The sequence below is a fragment of the Pongo pygmaeus genome, chromosome 4 (assembly GCF_028885625.2).
Source record: "Pongo pygmaeus isolate AG05252 chromosome 4, NHGRI_mPonPyg2-v2.0_pri, whole genome shotgun sequence".
Lineage (NCBI taxonomy): Eukaryota > Metazoa > Chordata > Mammalia > Primates > Hominidae > Pongo > Pongo pygmaeus.
In genome coordinates this window covers 42,977,599-42,997,173 of record NC_072377.2, presented here as the reverse complement: position 1 = coordinate 42,997,173, position 19,575 = coordinate 42,977,599, and the positions used below count along the sequence as shown (strand labels likewise).

The 19,575-nt window shown below is 35.9% G+C and overlaps 1 protein-coding gene across 2 annotated transcripts in view; it reads right to left on the bottom strand.

The window, feature by feature from the left end:
• Positions 1-19,575, bottom strand: part of CCDC152 (coiled-coil domain containing 152) — a 43,465-nt gene that overhangs the window by 955 nt on the left and 22,935 nt on the right. For both annotated transcript variants that reach the window (XM_054488752.1, XM_054488751.1), the window contains 4 exons: positions 19,317-19,381; positions 15,322-15,424; positions 2,563-2,690; positions 64-147 (listed from right to left, as the gene is read on the bottom strand). In XM_054488752.1, coding sequence (XP_054344727.1) covers positions 64-147; positions 2,563-2,690; positions 15,322-15,424; positions 19,317-19,381 — 380 coding nt within the window. The remainder of the gene's footprint in view (positions 1-63; positions 148-2,562; positions 2,691-15,321; positions 15,425-19,316; positions 19,382-19,575) is intronic.

The window sequence follows — 19,575 nt, the reverse complement described above, 5'->3', positions numbered from 1 at the left end:
TTTATAGAAACATGCTTAGAAAGTTTTCCTAAGCAACAAATACTGAGAGGAAAACTCACATACCCTTCTGTAGATACTTTGTGGCAAAACAGTAGAATCCTGATACGATTTTGATTTAGTCTGAACTCTTGCTAGTTTGGCATCAAACTGAATCAAATTGAAAAAGAAAGTTATTGAAACTCTAGACAATTAGAAACAATTGTTTCTATAATTATAATCTATGTTATCCTTTGACATGTAATCTGTAATTCAGGTGTAAATTACAATGTAGACAATAGAAAAATCTTTCTTTAAGAAATAATTTTTCAGAAAGAGCAAAGAACAGAAAAACAAGATTAACCCTGATTGCATGGTAAAATTACCTGGAGAGGTTTTTTTTTTTCTTTTTTTTTTAAAGTACCAAATGCCTGGGCACTACTTTAGAGATTCTGGTGTGCAGCTAGCATCATCTTTTTCTCAAAACATCACGTGATTCTATAGTACAGACAGGGTATAGAATCTAGTTTAACTTAAATATAGGTAAAAATATTTTTACATTAAAATGAGTGTATTATAAAGAAAATGTAACAAACAGTCATGGGAGAAAACCTCACGTAGCTTTCTGTAGGAACTTTGAGGCCGAACAGTAGAATTTGAATACGATCTTGTCGATATAGTTTGAACCCTTGCTGGTTTGAATTAAACTGAATCAGGTTAAAAAAGTTCTCATAGGCCATTCTTACAGGCCAATTTTTTTTTGTTTTTGCACAATATTCCATTATAAAACTTTTCTCTTCAGATTTAGTTAACATAGCCTCTCTGAGGACTAAGAATAAACTCTGAGATTATGCTCTGGTTTGAGGAGAGAAATGGTTAGGTACAATGAAAACAAATAACAAGGAGCTGTGTATACCAGTCAAATAATAGACCAGTGATAAGGCCCAAATGGCAAACAAAATGCAAATTCCAAACAGAGGAGGATTAGAAGTTGGTAGTAGATCTTGAAACATGGCCTATTAATTTCACTTGGCCATTCAGCCTTTCCCGTGGTTTGTGGTACACTTGGTCAGATGGCAGCAGCAGCAGCACCAGCAGCAAAGGGCATCTAAAGTCAACATCAGTCCTCTTTCTGCCCAGTGATTACTCATGGTAACTCACCAAGTACCCTGGGGATTCCAAAGTTTCAGGAATATGAGTAGTATGTGATTTTAATTAAGACTTGTGAATTCTTACAAGGTAAAATGAAAGTTGGGGTGGGGGGAAGCAACAGAAGAATGATGGAAGGGTAGATTGACAGAGTCTAGAAAAAATTTAAAGGACAAATATTTTGTCAAAGTACATTTGAGATTGTGATATCTGGTTAAATGAACTACTCAAGACTGTTTGTTTATTTATTTTGTTTTTTTCATTCTGTTGCCCAGGCTGGAGTGCAGTGGCACAATCTCGGCTCACTGCTAAGTCTGCCTCCCGGGTTCAAGTGATTCTCCTGCCTCAGCCTCCTGAGTAGCTGGGATAACAGGCGTCTGCCATCACGCCCAGTTAATTTTTGTATTTTTTTTAGTACAGGCGAGTTTCACCACGTTGGCCAGGTTGGTCTCGAACTCCTGACTTCAGGTGATCCGCTCGCCTCGGCCTGCCAAAGTGCTGGGATTATAGGTGTGAGCCACCGCACCCCGCCTACTTAAGACTTTTGAGCAAAGAGTTAGAGCCTCAGCCTTTGAGATGCCCTGTTAGAAGTCCCTTTAAAAAAAATATTGTAGGAATTTGGTTTGTTTGCCCCCAGGATATATATTCTTCCAGAAAGTTATTAGGAAGAAATTTGTCTTTTTTATGAGAAATAAAACAAATTTCTAGTTGGTTACTGGGGTTTGACAAATTTCTGCTGGGATGAGAATAAATGTGAAGCGTTAGAAACATTCTTTCCATTGTGGAATGGTAGAAATTATGAAACCTGCATAGAATTTACCATAAAATGCAGATAATCCTTGAGTTTTCAGGCAGGGAAATGTGAGTGCTAAAAATACAATAGCTAAAATAAAGTTTCACTGTATTAGTTTAATAGCCAATTAGATACACTAAAGGTAGAATTAGTAAGCTGGAGAATAGGTTAGAAGAAGATGTCTACCCTGAGACAGGGAAAAACAAGAAAATGACATATACAGAAAAGAGCATATGAGACATAGGAACTGGTAGTAAAGTCTATGAAAGGCTGTTGTCTCTCACCTAGTGTTGGGCCTAAAGTTGCTGCAGTCAGAAAGGCCTGCAGTTAAAAGGAAAAGTTGGGTGTCAAGTGGGAAATACTGAGAAGAAAAGTTCTCAGAGGAAGCAATATCCTCCCTAAAAACCAGGACCTTTTGAACAACTCAAGGGTCCACTTTCAGGTCAAGTGCTGAAAGGCAATGCAGATGACAGTTGTACGGTATGTGATTACTGCAATCATTTGGTGGAGAATGAGCATGTGTGAAGCCCTCTCACAGAATTGCTTCTAATCCTAAAATGTATCTCACTGTGATGAAAAACAATCAAAGTACAGTTTAGACTAAGGGATGTGTCCTCAAGTTTAGCAGACTCTTAAACACTTACTTCTAGTTGTAGCTTGATTATTTCATTTTGTTTTTCTTTTTCTTGACTTCTTAGCTTTGCATTTAACTCTGAAATTTCCATCTCCTTTTTCTCTATTAGTTCTTTGTGCTTTTCTTCATTTAATTCAACTGAATAAAATGAAATAAATAAAATTCATTTGTTAAAAATTTCAAAAATATTATGTTTGTATTTCTTTAGTGTTTTAAATCATTCCTAAAAGAGTAAATTTTATTAATGAAACATATTTTAGAAATGGTGTATGTATAGAATAGCTTTTCTATGTTTTTTACAAGACCCTGAATAATGTTTGAGACACAGAGGTCACTTGCCAAATATTTTTGAATGAATAAGGTAATTTAAACTATTAAACATCAAAGGCCTGGAAAATAAATGGGAGATACAGTGGTTGAAGAGGGACACAAAGCCTGAGTTTCCAGGTATGAAGGGCTAAAACTACTGGATGACTCTAGAGCTACATGAAGCCCCTGCTCTACTATTCCATATGATCAGGCCATTCTCATGTTCACATCATGTCTTTATGCTTTATCAAATTTCTTCTTCTCCCAACTTTCTTATTCCTGTTAATGACACCATGACATCTAGGATGAGAGGCTCAAGAAAATCTTTGATTTTTAACGAGAAAGGAGACAATCTACAAGCCCCACAAATGAAGGGCTTCCTAGCTTTCTGATATAGATATTTAGATAATAAATTTGTAGATCCTACTCTGTATGATTTAAACCTTTGAAATAGGTTGAAATTTACTTTTTCATTTATGATATGGTTAACTTTCTTAAATGTTCCATGCATACTTGAAAATAACACGTATTCTGCACTTATTGGGTATATCATTTATGCCAATTAGTATCAGTTGTTTATTTTGTTGCTTAAATTTTCTATATCATTACTAATTTTTCATATTTGTATGTACTTTTCTACCACTAAAAGGTGAATTAAAATCTCTCATTATGATTGTGGATTTGTCTGTCACTTACTAGTTCTGCGAATTTTATTTGATGCATATACATTTAGAATTGTTGTTTTATTTCCCTGGTAAACCAAACACTTTACATCATAAAATATCCATCTTTTGCTCTAGAACTGCTTCTTGCTTTAAAGTATACTTTGTCCAATATTAGTATAGCTATGCCAGCTTCATGTTGGCTACTATTTGCATGTTATATCCTTTTCCATCTTTTATTTTAAATCTTCCTATAGCTTTGTATTTTAGGTATATTGAAAGCAGCATAGTAGCAGATTTTTAATACTTATTCAATCTGGCAATCTTTGCCTTTTAACTGGAAACTCATTCAAATTTAACTTAATGCATTTAGTAATATATTTGGGTTTAAATCGACTAGCTTGTTATTTGTTGGCTTTTACATTTTATGTTCATTTCTCTCTCTTTTCTTATCTTCATTTAGACAGAATAACTATTTTTACTTCCTTTTCTTCCTCCTCTATTAGATTGATAATCATTAGCTTGATAAATATTCTTTTATTCTTCCTTTAGTGGTTACCTTAGAGTTTATAGCATGCATACTTGACTTATTAGAATTTAATAAAATTAGTACTTTTATCACTTTATGGACATGATACTAACCTTAAAAACATTTTAACTCCATTTATTCCCCCTTTTGTCTTTGGTGTTTTTGTACTATGTTAACTTAGCTAAATTAGAGCTATGTTTTCCAGAATTCCCTTGTCTATATGTTCTAAGGTGGAGTTAGCCATAAGAGAAATCTCCACAAGATTTGGAAGATGGAAGTACAGCAAGAACTAATTTTCTCTGATGTTTAGTATAGGATGCTGGGCAGTGTTTCAGTTCACACATGGTGTTGCTGGCCTTCTGGCTCACCAAATCAGCAGCTATTATTTTTTGAGGGTCAATGTAGAGCCCCAGGGAACGCTGCAATTTATACAAGTTGTCACTTATCAATGGATCATCTCAGTGATAAGGAAAAACATTTGGTTCCACAGCTTCTTAAGCTCCCATCAGATTTCTTTTTTAGCTGCTAGAAGTCTCAGGTCAGGTGTCCTTGAAGCTCAATGGCGTAGGGCACCATCTTTTCCTGCAGGTCGTCATGTCATTAAGGTTGAAGGAGGTATAAGAAAGATGCAAATTCCAGTTTGTTTTCAGTATTTCCATTTGACATCCAACTTTTCTTTTTACCTGCAGGCCTTTCTGATTGCAGCAACTTTAGGCCCAACACTAGATGAGAGACAACAGCCTTTCATAGACTTTCCTACCAGTTCCTATATCTCACATGCTCTTTTCTGTATATGCCATTTTCTTGCTTCTCCCTGTCTCAGAGTAGATATTTTCTTCTAACCTGTTCTCCAGCTTACTAATTCTATCTCCAGTGTATCTAATTGGCTATTAAACCCATACAGTGAAACTTTATTTTTACCTACTATGTTTTTAGCACTTACATTTCCATCTACTTCTCTAGTACAATTTTCAGTTCTCCATAAAAATTCCCCAAGTTCAGCTGAGCTTGGTGGCTCACACCTGTAATCCCAGCACTTTGGGAGGCCAAGGCAGGTGGATCACCTGAGGTCAGGAGTTCGAGACCAGCCTGACCAACATGGTGAAACCCTGTCTCTACTAAAAATACAAAAATTAGCCAGGGATGGTGACGCGTGCCTGTGGGCCCAGCTACTCAGGAGGCTGACGCAGAAGAATTGCTTGAACCTGGGAGGTGGAGGTTTCAGTGAGCCGAGATGGCAACACTGCACTCCAGCCTGGGTGACAGAGTGAGACTGTGTCTCCAAAAAAAAAAAAAAAAAAAAAATTCCCCAAGTTCTTTATTTCTTTGATTATATTAATCAGAGTCAGTGTAAGTTATATATCTGATAATGCCATTATCTGGATCATAAATGAATTTATATTTATTTCCTTTTAAAAATGTTTATAACAGAGCTTGCTTAGGTTTTTTGTATTTTTAAAGTCAGATTTACTGCAGCATAATTCATGTATAGCAAAATCTCTTTTGAGGTGTACAGTTTGAGGAGTTTCGAGGACCATATACAAGAATCTAAACATCACCACAATCAGGTAAAATTTTTCTATCACTTCAAAAGGAGCCCTTGTGCCCCTTTATAATCTATCCTTTTGCTCAAATACTGGCAAACATTGATCTGATTTTTGTCACCATAATTTTCGTTTTCAAGAATGTTGTATAAACAGAATTATATAGTATGTGGACTTTTGTGTCTGGCTTCTTTGATTTAGCATATTGCTTCTGAAGTGATTGTATTGTTGAATGCATCAGCAGTTTGTTGCTTTTTATTGCTGAGTAATCTCCATTACATGGATGTACCATGATTTGTTTATTTATGTTAATGGATTTGCTCGATTCCAGGTTTGGGCCATGATGAATAAGGTTGTTGTAAACATTCACAAACAGGTCTTTGTGTAGACATATGCTTTCATTCCTCTTGGGTAAATACCCAGGAGTGCGAATGCTGGGTCAGATGGTGTGTTATGTGGCAGCCATGACAATGAGCCTCTCAGATCTCAGGAATCCTAACTGATCACTTGCCCCAGCTCCTGCACTCTAAAATCCATTACTGCATTTAAGCTGAGGCCATGCTTCTATGGTTGCAACTAGTCAATGACAGGGTATGGAAGGAATACTACTGTGGGCCAATTCTGGGAGATGTCTAATCCTATCTTGGTGTTTCCTTCTTTAAGGACCTGAACTAGCACAAGGAAACAGGTATGATGGGGTTCTAAGATTGGCTCACTTACCGCTTTCTGGGCAATGAAGAGGCCATCCTTAGTGGTATGTGGAGTACTGGTAGTTCCTAGTATACAATGGTGTTATAATTACTACAGATTTCACCAGAAGTAATCTGGAAAAATGTCCTGGTGGTGGGGAATGCCTTGCAAGACATTAGTTATCATTAAGACATTTGAAATATGGATGGAAATAATGCCTACAAACGCAGTACAGTTATCTGGTTACTGCTAAATTAAATTGACATTCTACTAAAGGATACTGAGAAATTGAGGGCTGTTAGCAAAAAGTTACAGAATTAAAGAATAAATGTGAGAGTGAGAGATCTCTTTGGTAGCTTACAAACATGCTCTTACCTCTGGTAATGGAACATCAAACACAGCTAAGCAACAGAAAATCTAATAGATTTGAAGAACTCCAGAGATGTTTAAATGCTTAGCCAAAGCAGGTCTACTATGATAAAATTTGGACCCTGGTTGGAAAGACCTGAGATCCTGAAAAATAGAATGGAAACACATGGATGGATGCCTCTGAGGATGCTAGCTCTAAAGATTTCCCTAATCCCTTGGAGTCTGAAGAGGTGGCCCACTCTTTCCTAGTAAAAGCTAGCAATTCCCCTGTGGTGAAGGATGCAGAGGCTCCTCTCAGAAGCTGCCTTGATCTCCTCTTTTGGCTGTTAGGCCAATAACTAGGGTCAAGATGCACCATAACTTGGCTAGGAGATAAGGGAGAAAAGCGATTATATCTAAAAGTATCTGCAAGAATTATCTAGGTTGTACTGGGAAGAGCTATGTGACTACCCCTGAGAACAGATTTTGAGGCTGCTGGATCAAAGAAGATAGAAAGTAAGACTAGGTAAGCAAGAATTCACTGACTCAGCATCTCTTCAGGGACAACAGATGTAATATCCTAGCAAGGGCCCTAGGAGATGGGGCAAATGCTCTGCTAGAGTGGCCTTAAACCTCTAAAGAAAGCAATGACCAAAGCTGAGTGAAGTGAAAATATCGGAGCTGTAGAAAATAAGGAGGCTGTAGAAAGTTGGCATGCTAGTAGGAATATATTACATGAGGTAAGACAACCTACAAAAGGATTATGTTCTTCAGGAGGGCCCAGAAGACACATTATTAGCCAAGGCCACCAGAAATGTGCTGGTGAGGGGTAAAAAAGTATCACAAAAAATTCAGTGGTCAGTTTCCTTTGCAAGCCAGGGTTGACAGTAAAATAAGTTGCCATAGAGCTAGGTGCATTAATATCCATGGGGACGGCATGCCTCTCCACCACAAAGTAATAAAAGCCAGATGATAGTGCTTAACTGCCAAAAGGCAGGAGGCCACAATTACCAAATTACCAGGAAGGCTGGAGAGCAGCCAAAAGACTTGATGTGCAGATAGTTGTAGAGACAGTTAATAGATGGATAGCCAATTCTGCTTAACAGGTACTACAATTTAAAAAAATCAAAAATGGAAGAACACAAGGCTTAGGGTACATGCCTCAATTAAAAAATTATCATCCTTTTCTCAGTCTCCAGACCTGAACCAATTTTGGGATCTGGAACCCATTGGCTAAATATATGGTCAGGTCACTAGGAAGAACACTTAAATAATACTTCTAGGTATCCCTTTAGGAAGAGAGGCCAACAAGAACCACAGAAGGGTTGCTACATGAACTCATGTAGAGAAGTAACTCTGTGTAGTACAGTAGGTGGAGTGTTGTAGCCATGAAAATGCACCTATCAGATCTCCAATCTTGGAGAGCATAATTGACTCTCTGTTTTCATGACCATGTTTATGCTGAGGTCATACTTCTCAAGAGCTACTCCTAGTCAATGACTGAGCTTGATAGGGCTACGAAGGCAAGCTTATTCCTGAAAGTTGCAGAACTTATTTAATGGGCAAATTTGGCTCAACTTTGTTGAAACTTTCTTAGAAATATGTTACAATCTAACACTTTCCCTGCCCAAGATTCCTTCTTTTCTTCTCTTCTTCACAGAGGTTAAACCTGTATTGCAGACTGACAGCTTACCTAGTCTCTCCTGGTTCCCTTCCCATTTACCCTCACAAATGTTTTCCCCAGTAAACTTCTCAAATGTCTAATCCTGTCTTGGCATCTGTTTCACAGAGGACCCAAATTAACTCATTGCATTTTTAAAAAACTGCCAAACTATTTTTAAAGTGGCTGTACCATTTTATAGTCCCAGTAATAATGTTTCAGAGTTCCAGTTGCTCCATTTGGCATTATCAACATGGCATTGATAATTTTTAAGATTTTACCTGTTCTAAAAGGTGTGAGGTTTTAATCTGCATTTCCCTACCTACTAATTATGTTGAGTATCTTTTCATGGCTTATTTTTCATCTGTATGTCTCTGAACTCGAACTCCCTACCTCAGGTAATCTGCCCGCCTTGGCCTCCCAAAGTGCTGGGATTACAGGTGTGAGCCACCGTGCTTGGCTCTTCATCTGTATGTCTCTGGGATAGTAACTGTCCAAATATTTTTGCCATTTCCTTGTTGAGTTGTTTGACTTCTTCTTATTGAATTCTTAGTGTTCTTTATATATTTTTGGATATAAATCCTTTATCAAATATCCATTTGCAAGTCTATGGATTGTCTTTTCATTTTCTTAACAGTATTAAAGAACATAAATTAATAACTTTGACGAAGTCCAATTTATAACTTTTGCCTTTATTGTTGGTGCTTTTTGTTGCTTTCCAAGAAGTTGTGCCTAACTCAAGATCACAAAGATAATCTCTTATGCTTTCTTCTGGTAATTTTACAGATGTAGGTTTTACATGTAACTTATTACCCATTTTAAGTTAATTGCTGCATATGATGTGCATAAAGATAGGCTCATTAAGGAAGGTTTTCAACAACCATATAAAACCGATTAACCCTCAACATAGGCTTATGAGATCTGCTTTACTGAAGGAGGAAAATTTCATTAGTGAAATTATATTCAATATGCTTTACATATACATAAAAATTATTAATTATACTTTTAATACTAATTTTAATTTTATAAGAATACAAACTGTTTCACATTAGATAACATTAAGTGTAAATACTAGGAACCAAATTTAGAAATGTTGTATTTACATACATAAATATATAGGAAGGTACAAAACCCAAATTAAAATGCATCAAGGTGCTAGGTGCAGTGGCTCATGACTGTAATCTCAGCACTTTGGGAGGCCAAGGCAGGTGGATTACTTGAGGTTGGGAGTTCGAGACCACCCTGGCCAACTTGGCTGCCTAGGAATGTTGGATGCTAGTTCTTCTCAAAGAGATCAAAGTTACTTGTGAATGGACATGTTCTGAAAGGAAAACTGAGGGAAGAGAGCCAGGACCTGTCAGAGAGCCCACAGGAAAAAGCCAAAGTGCAGAAAACGAAGGCAGCAAGAGTCTAGCAGAGATCAACACCAAAGGAACTCAGAGCCCTGCAGAAAGGGTAAGTGAGGGTGCTTCTTGGCTTTCCTCACTCCTGCAACAATGTGCTGACTGCCAAAATACTAAGGAGGTCCTCTGCCCTTGTGACACTGGGCAATACTGTTGGTGGTCATTTAGGAACTTCCTGAGGAAAGAAAACCAGGTGGCTAGCTCATGCAGGCATGCCGGCGTATGCCTCAGGCCTGAACTGAGATGGTGGGTGCTGTACTGGCTGTGTATCTGTCGTGGGCCACTGCTGCTGCCCAAGGGTTCTCTGTCTTTGCATCAACATACCACCAAATCCCCTGCAAATATACCCCACAAGCTGCTCTGACTTTGGCAAGTACGGGGAGCCAGCAGGTCCATGGGAAGCTACAGGACCATGTAGGCGCAACTTCTTGGAAAGCAACAAAAAGCACAAAAAATAAAGGCAAAAGTTATAAACTGGACTTCATCAAAGTTATTAATTTATGTTCTTTAATACTGTTAAGAAAATGAAAAGACAATCCATAGACTTGCAAATGGATATTTGATAAAGGATTTATATCCAAAAATATATAAAGAACACTAAGAATTCAATAAAAAGAAGTCAAACAATTCAACAAGCAAATGGCAAAAATATTTGGACAGTTACTATCCCAGAGACATACAGATGAAGGACCAGGTGCGGTGGCTCATGCCTGTAATCCCAGCACTTTGGGAGGCCAAGGCAGGCAGTTTACCTGAGGTCGTGAGTTTGAGTTCAGAAGGCTAAAAAGAGGACCTCAGTCTCTTCTGGTTTGTGAGGCTTCTGTAAGAAGTCCGCTATGTTAGCCTGATTACATTTCATTTATAGGTAATTTATTTGGCTATTTTCTCTAGCTGCCTTTGAGGGGTTTTTTTTTTTGGCATTGACCTTAAATAGTCTAATGATTATATGGCAGACTTCTTACAGAAGCCTTACAAGCCAGAAGAAACTGAGGTCCTCTTTTTAGCCTTCTTAAAGAAAAAAAAATGCCGTCCAAGAATTTTATATCCACCAAACAAGGAAGGAGAAATAAAGTGTTTTCCAAATAAGTAAGTGCTAAAGGAATTCATCATCACCAGACCAGACCTACAAGAAATGCTCAAAGGAGTTTTAAACATGGAAAGAAAAGGACAATACTTGCTACCATAAAAGCATGCAAAAGTACAAAGTTCACAGATCTTATAAAACAAACAACTGAGACTATAAAGCTCACTAACAACACTCTAATGGGAACAAAACATCACATATAAATATTAATAATAAACAGCCTAAATGTTCCACTTAAAATACACAGATTGGCAAATTGGGTTAATAAAACAAGATTCAATCATCTACTGACTTCAGGAGACCCATCCTATGTGTAATGACATCATAGGTTCAAAGTAAAGGGGTGACGAAAGATCTACCATGCAAATAGAAAATGAAAAAGAACAGGGGTTGATATTCTTGTATCAATTAAAACAGACTTTAAACCAACAACAGTAAAAAAGACAAGGAAGGGTATTATATAATGATAAAGGCTTCAATTCAGCAAGATATAATTACCTCACTACTATTATATAATGATAAAGTGTTCAATTCAACAAGAAGATTTAACAAGCAGATTTAACTGTGCGCAACACTGGAACACCCAGATATATAAAACGAATATTATTAAACCTAAGAAAATAGATAGACAGCTATACAATAGTAGCGGGATTGTCAATGCCCCATTGACAGATAAAGAATTCAAAATATGGATTGCAAGGCAACTCAAAGAGATCCAAGAGAAAGTTGAAAACCAACACAGAGAAACCAGGAAAATGATTCAGGATATAAAAGAGGAGGTAGGTACATTTTAAAAAGCAAAACAAAACAAAAACTTCTGGAATTAAAAAATTCACTAAAGGAATTTTAAAATATAGTTGAGAGTTTTAGCAACAGACTAGACCAAGCAGAAGGAATAATTTAAAAGCTGGGAGACCAGTCTACTGGCTTATGGAGGCTGAAAAATAATAAAGAAACTCTGGACTTTAATTGGACTTTTGACCAAATGAACTTAATAGACATCTACAGAACATTCTACTCAACAACTGCAGAATATACATTTTTTTCTCATCTGTGCATAGAACATTGTCTAAAATTGACCATATGCTTGATTATAAAACAAGTCTCAATAATTTTTTAAATAAAATTATATCAAACGTATATGTGGACCATAATGGAATGAAATTAGAAATCCATACCAAAAGGAACAAATACATAGAAACCAAACAACTTGCTCCTGGTTGACTTTTGGGTAAAAAACAACAATAAAAAAACAGAAATAAAAACTTACTTTGAAACAAAAGAAAATGCAGTCATAACATACCAAAACCTCTAGGATACAGAAAAAGTAGTATTAGGAGAAAAGTTTATAGCACTAAATGCCTACCTAAGGAAGACAGATGTAATATTAACAACCTAATGTTGCACCTAAATGAGCCAGAAAAACAAGAACAAACCAAACTCAAAGGTAGCAGAAGAAAAGAAATAACAAAGATGAGAGGAGAACTAAATGAAAATGAGATGAAAACAAAACTCCAAAAAACCATACAAAGGATCAATGAGACAAAAACTGGGTTTTTTGAAAGGACAAACAAAAGTGATAGATCACTTGCTAGATTAACCAAGAAAAACAGAGAGAAACAGAAGTTTCCAAATAAGCACAATCAGAAATGATAAAGTTGACATTACAACTAATACCACAGAAATACAAAAGATCTTCAGTGACTACTATGAACATTTCTATGTGCACAAACTAGAAAATCTAGAGCAAATGGAAAAATTCCTGGAAACATAGAACCTCCAGAGATTGAACCAGGAAGAAACTGAAATTCTGAACAGGCCATTAATGTGTTATAAAATTGAATAAATAATAAAAAATATACCAACAACAACAACAACAAAATCCCAGGACCAGAGTATTTACAGGCCAGCCAAATTCTACCAGTTGTACAAAGAAGAGTTGGTACCAATATTACTGAAACTATTCCAAAAAACTGAGGAGGAGGGAGGCCTGTCTAACTCATGCTATGAAACCAGTATCATGCTGATACCAAAATCTGGCAAGGACCCAATAAAAAATAAAACAACAGGCCAATATCCCTGATAAACATAGATTCAAAAATTTCCAACAAAACAGAATCCAGTAACACATCAAAAAGATAATTCAACAGGATCAAATGGCCTTATTTCAGGGATGCAAGGATGGTTCAATATATGCAAGTCAATAAATGTGATTTGCTACACAAACAGAATTAAAAACAAAAAACTATATTATCATTTCAGTATATGCAGAAAAAGCATTTGGTAAAATCCAACACCCTTTATAATAAAAACCCTAAAAAATAGGCATTGAAGGAACATACCTCAAAATAACAAGAGCCATACATGACAAACCCATAGCCAACGTCATACTGAATGGGGAAAAGTTGAAAGCATGTCCCCTAAGAATTGGAACAAAACAAGGATGTCCATTGTCACCACCCCTATTCAACATAGTACTGAAAGTCTGTAGCTAGAGCAATCAGGAAAGAGAAATAAATAGTAGCCATCCAAATTGGAAAAGGGGAAGTCCAATTATATCTGTTTGCTGATAATATGATTCTATATCTAGAAAACCCTAAAGATTCATCTAAAAGATTCTACACCTAGAAAACCCTAAAGATTCCTCCTAGACCTGACAAATGACTTTAGTAAAGTTTCAGGATACAAAATGAATGCATCAAAACCATGGCATTCTTATAAACCAACAACACTTAAGCTGAGAACCAAATCAAGAACTCAATTCCATTAACAATTACCATACACACACAAAATTACCTGGAAATACATTTAACAAAGAAGATGAAAAACCTCTACAAGGAGAACAAAACAGTTTGATAATAGAAATCATAGATGACACAAACAAATGAAAAAGCATTCCATGCTCATGGATAGGAAGAATCAATATCATCAAAATGACTATACTACCCAAAGCAATCTACATATTCAATTCCTATCAAATTAACAATGTAAGTTTTCACAGAATTAGAAAAAGCAGCTTTAAAATTTATATGGAACCAAAACACAGCCTGAATAGCCAAAGTAATTCTAAGCAAAAAGAACAAAGCTGGAGGCATCACATTACCCTACTTCAAACTATTCTACAAGGCTATAATAGCCAAAACAGCATGGTACTAGTACAAAAATGGAAACATAGATCTGTAAAACAGAATAAAGAACCCAGAAATAAAGCCACACACCTGCAACAAACTAATGTTCAAAAATTCTACAAAAATAAACAATGAGGAAAAGATTCCCTATTTATTATAACAAACAGTGCTGGGAAAACTGGTTAGCCATATGAAAAAGAATTAAACTGGACCTCCATCCCTTACCATACACAAAAATTAACTCAAGATTGATTAAAGACTTAAGTGTAAGACCTTAAACTATAAAAATCCTAAAAGAAAACATAGGAAAAACTCTTCTGGACATTGGCCTAGGCAAAGAATTTATGACTAAGACCTCAAAGGCAAATGCATCAAAAACAAAAATAGACAAATCAGATTTAAAGAGTTTCTGTACAGCAAAAGAAACAATCAACAGCATAAACAGACAACCTACAGAATGGGAGAAAATATTTGCAAGCCATATATCCACCAAAGGACTAATATCCAGAATCTACAAAAAAGTTAAACAAATCAACAAGACAAAAACAACCCCATTACAAAGTCGGCAAAGAGGACTTGAACAGACACTTCTCAAAAGAAGACATACACACAGCTGACAAGCATATGAAAAAATGTTCAACATTACTAATTATCAGATAAATGCAAGTTAAAACCACAATAAGATACCTTCTCAAACCAGTCAAAATGACTATTACTAAAAAGTCAAAAAAAAACAGATGTTGTCAGGGATGTGGAGTAAAGGGAACAATAATGCACTGTTAATGGGAATGTAAATTAGTTTCACCCCTATGGAAAACATTACAAAGATTTCTCAAATAACTAAAAATAGAATTACTATTCAACCCAGTAATCCTACTATTGGGTATCTACCCAAAGGAAAATAAATTGTTTTATCAAAAAGACACTTGTACTTGCATGTTTATCACAGTTCTATTCACAATAGCAAAGTCATGGAATTAACCTAAGTGCACATCAATGATGGATTGGATAAAGAAAATGTGGTATATATACACCATGAAATACTATGCAGCCGTAAAAGAGAATAAAACTGAGTTATTTGCCAACATGGTTGGAGCTGGAGGGCATCATTCTAAGTGAACTAACTGAGAAATGGAAAGTCAAATATTGCATGTACTCACTTATAAGTGGGAGCTAAACAATGAGTACTCATTGACATAAAGATAGAAACCATAGACACTGGGAACTGCGAAAGAAGGGAGGGTGGGAGGGGTGAGGGTTGAAAAATGATCTACCACGAGTTATGTTCACTATATAATTGATGAGTTCACTAGAAGCCCAAACACCAGCATTAAACAAGATACCTATGTAACAAACCTGCACATTATATCCCTTGAATCTATAACAAAAAAGCAAGTTTATTTTAAACTTACCTTTTTTCTGCATGTCCTGATAAAGTTTGCTTATTTCTTTCTTATATCCCTCCTCTTTGATTTTCATTTCATTTACAAGTTTGGCAATATTATTCTTATATTCCTAAAGATTAAAATATATATTAATTTTTAAAATTTAAGTATGTGTATATAACTTCTGATTCCTAGAAAGGTGAAATTTTCCATTCATATTACTTTTTAAATACTTAAAAAATTCTCCATTTATATTACTTTTTAAAAAGATACTATATGTAATATAAATGAACAACTTCACCATTCTAATAATTAAAAGTTATCATATCCACAAGGAAAAATATTTTTCATTGTTTGAATAATCAGCTTTGAGATAGACCCATTTTATTTTATTTTTTGTATGTGTAAAGTATTTATTTTTTAATTTAAATTTTTGGCCCGGCGTGGTGGCTCATGCTTGTAATCCTAGCACTTTGGGAGGCTAAGGCAGGCAGATCACGAGGTCAGGAGATCGAGACCATCCTGGCTAACACAGTGAAACCCCGTCTCTACTAAAAATACAAAAAAAATTAGCTGGGCGTGGTGGTGGGCACCTGTAGTCCCAGCTACTCGGGAGGCTGAGGCAGGAGAATGGCCTGAACCTGGGAGGCCCTGAAGCTTGCAGTGAGCCAAGATGGCACCACTGCACTCCAGCCTGGGGGACAGAGCGAGACTCTCTCTCAAAAAAAAAATTTAAATTTTTAATTTGAAAATTAAAAATTATATATATTTATGATGTACAACATGATGTTTTAATATATGTATACATTGTGGAATGCCTAACTCAAGCCAATTAACATATCTATATTATGGATATGTTAAATATATGTTAAATATGTGAGGTATATCCATATCACTTTTTTGTGGAGAGAACATTCAAAAACTACTCTCTTAGCAATTTTGAAGTATATGATACATAGTTATTGATAACAATCACCAAATTGTACAATAGCTCTCCTGATTCTATTCCTCCTTTCCAACTAAAATTTTTTATCCTTTCACCAACATCTCCCCAATTGCTGCCTCCACCACAGCCTAACCACCACCCTACTCTCTGCTTCATGAATTCCATAAGAAAGATCAATTTCTGATCCAAGGAGACAAGATAAAGATATTATAGAAACAATGTCTTTTTTTATCTTTGCTTTCTGGATACTCATCACCAGGGTTTAGAATATTAAGGATGCTCAAAATATTTAATTTTATGAATAAATGCCACTACAGAATTAAGGTATGTTCAATATAAGCCAAAACTATACAGTAGAGCCAACAAAAGGCACTGTTCAATAGCTAGCAAGCTTACTATAATGGGAGTCTCTTTGAATGCAAGCTGAACTTCTGTTTCCAAAAATTATATAAATATTCCTAATTCCCAGAGCAAGATTAAGCATTACCCATGGTAAGTGTATGCTTTATGAGGAGGCATAGAGAGAAAGATGAGTTTGGGATTTGCAAAGTGCTTGACAGCTGCCTGAGATTAGCTTCTTAGGTTGTTGAAGGATGGGGTGATTTATTGTGCTAAGAACAGGGAGAGGAGCATTCAGAGTGGTGATGGAAGACAGTTATTTTACAATTGTGAAGATAAATTTTACAACTTTACCAGGGGTATGGTCCTACAAGAAGAAATTATTCAGAGGCTTAAAATGTAGGCAAGAGAAAAGGAAAGCAGGAAGAATAAAAGTTAAGTATGATAGTAATAAAAAGGCAATAATAAAGGCAAGAGGTCAATAAAAGCCTCTAATACTTAAGAGCTGGGACTCACCATTGTAGTCCCAACTCCTTGTGTGTAAATACATGTATATATGTGCACACACATATATCTTGATGTATATTTCTTGAATGAATGGGAGTGCCAATAAGAATTATTTAGGTCAGAACTGTTAACCTAGACCCAGTGAATAGGCTTTTGATCAACTTCCAAAATTTAATGTAAAATTATACACATATTTATTTGTGTGTGTGTGTGTGTGTGTGCATTTTTCTCAGTGAGGATTCATAGCTTTTAATAGATATTTCATGGTATTGAGGAGGTTAAAAAATTTAAAACAGGTCAAGACACACTGGCTTATATGCCTACAATTAAAAATTGGCATACATTCCTCCATACTATCTCAGTTCAAGAGATTTTGTCTGGATTCCTGTTTGTTCTACTTATCCTGCCAGGCAACTTGTAGGAATGGACAAAGCTATTTAACTTCTCGGCTCTGATTAAAACTGGGCAGGTGAACCCAGCGGGCAATCCCACAAATTGCCATTTTCTATGTAGCTAGATTTCTAAATGGGCAACTACAGAGCACCTTTTATAAACTACTTCTGACAACTGTGTGCACTAAGCTGTTGCTGCTCTGAGAAACCACAAGAGACAAACCTATGTACCTTTCTATTCTCCACTGATTTTTGCCACAGGAAGATGTCACCAGGAAAGTGGAATGCTTCCAGTTAATTCGGTGAGACCCAGGATTTGCATTTCAGCCTCCAGGCATGAAGACTATTCTATCTGGATTGAGCCAAGCTCTATCTCACTAGATCTTCTCTTCCATTTTAGCCCGTGCCATTCCTAAAAAATGTAATCTTTTCATTTTTCTAAAGAGGCTAATCCTCAGTAGGTTACAATTGGTTGTCTTCATATGCTTTCTGGGAACTTTAAATTCCAAGGAATAGCCTCTGGTTTCACTCTTGATATAAAAAACAATGATTCTCTCTATACAAGTTGCAAAATCCTTCTACTCTCACAAATACTGCTATTGGGTACCTCCTGAGTTTGTTCCTGGGGAGTTTTCTCCATGAATTTTAGATGTGTTCAGAGGTTTTGAATTAGCAAATCTGCATTGTCATAGTTTGCTTTGGGCAGCCCCTGAGTAAGAAATTCAGACTCTTGGGTTGTGGTTTTTCTCTTTAATTTCTTCCCCTGTGAACACTCCTATAGTATTCTCGACAAAGCAGTATCGTAGTGCTTGAAGTTTTAGAAAGGAAAGTAGGTCAAATTTTCTCCCCCGGTTCCCCACCCCAATTACAATCTGACTTTACCATCTATTTTTGAAATCTAGAGTCAATATATGAAAGGGATTAGGAAAGAATAAAGGGAAAAAGGAAAAGAAAGGGGAAGAAAGGGTAGGATTAATTTCAGAAATACTTAAAAACCATCTCAAAATTGGTGATGAAAAGCTAAATTTTCTAAGAGCATAGCCACAATGCTACTTATTACTGTACAGGATTAACCAGAAGTTCTGGGCAGGTTTCTTCAGAGGGTCCTCAGATGAGGAACCAGACTGAATTTAGAGAAGATTCTTCAAGCCGAAGGCTCCTATAGATTCAACTTGAGTTTTGAGGATCTTTTGTCTGCTAGAATTTGACATATTAGCTCTTGAGAGATGAGGAAGTTAGCATAATGAACCTCTCAAAGAGCAGAGGGAACTGACATTTATTTAGCATCTTTTATGCTTTTTAGACACTGTTCATGTGTTCTACAACTGCTGTCACTACACTGTTCCTACAGGAGATAAAGAAAAGTAGCAGAGGGTATGGTGGCTCCTGGGAGAGAAATAATTTGTGATCCACATGAAATGCTCCCTGTTTTGGAATGGTGTAATGATTACCCAAATCATAAAGAGTATGGATTCATTTACATTATGGTAAGAAAGTTCACAAGTAGTAACAAATAGAGTTTACTAGAGTAAAAACTGTATTAACATAATTGAAAAATATGTAGCAAAATAACTGCATCTCTTTTTGGTAGAAAGAAAAAGTAATGCAAGTTATTTGTTAGTACATTATATTTTGTAAAAAAAAAACTCTTAAAACTTGCTTTGAAAACAAATTGTCATTTACTAAAGATATTGGCATATATACGTATATCTCACACACACACACCCCCACAAACATTTGGCTGTGTTTATTAATTTAAAAACCTCTTTTTTTTTTCCTAATTTGAAAAGATAAATCTCCATAGGGACTTGACTGAATAGAATGATACATAAACTCACCTGTTCATGAGACTTTAGCTTCTCTTTTATAAGACCAGCACTTATTTTTAGTTGTTCATTTTCACCTGTGTAAGAATAATCAAAGAACATCATAATATATAGCACTTTTCAATTAATATGAAAATATGTTCAACATTTTAGCTTCCATTATGTATGCATTCAGCAAACATGCATCCAGCAGCTGCTACACATCAGGCACCAGGCTAGACACTGAGAATATGAAAGTGAAAAGAGTTACTGCTCTTCAAAGAAGTTACAG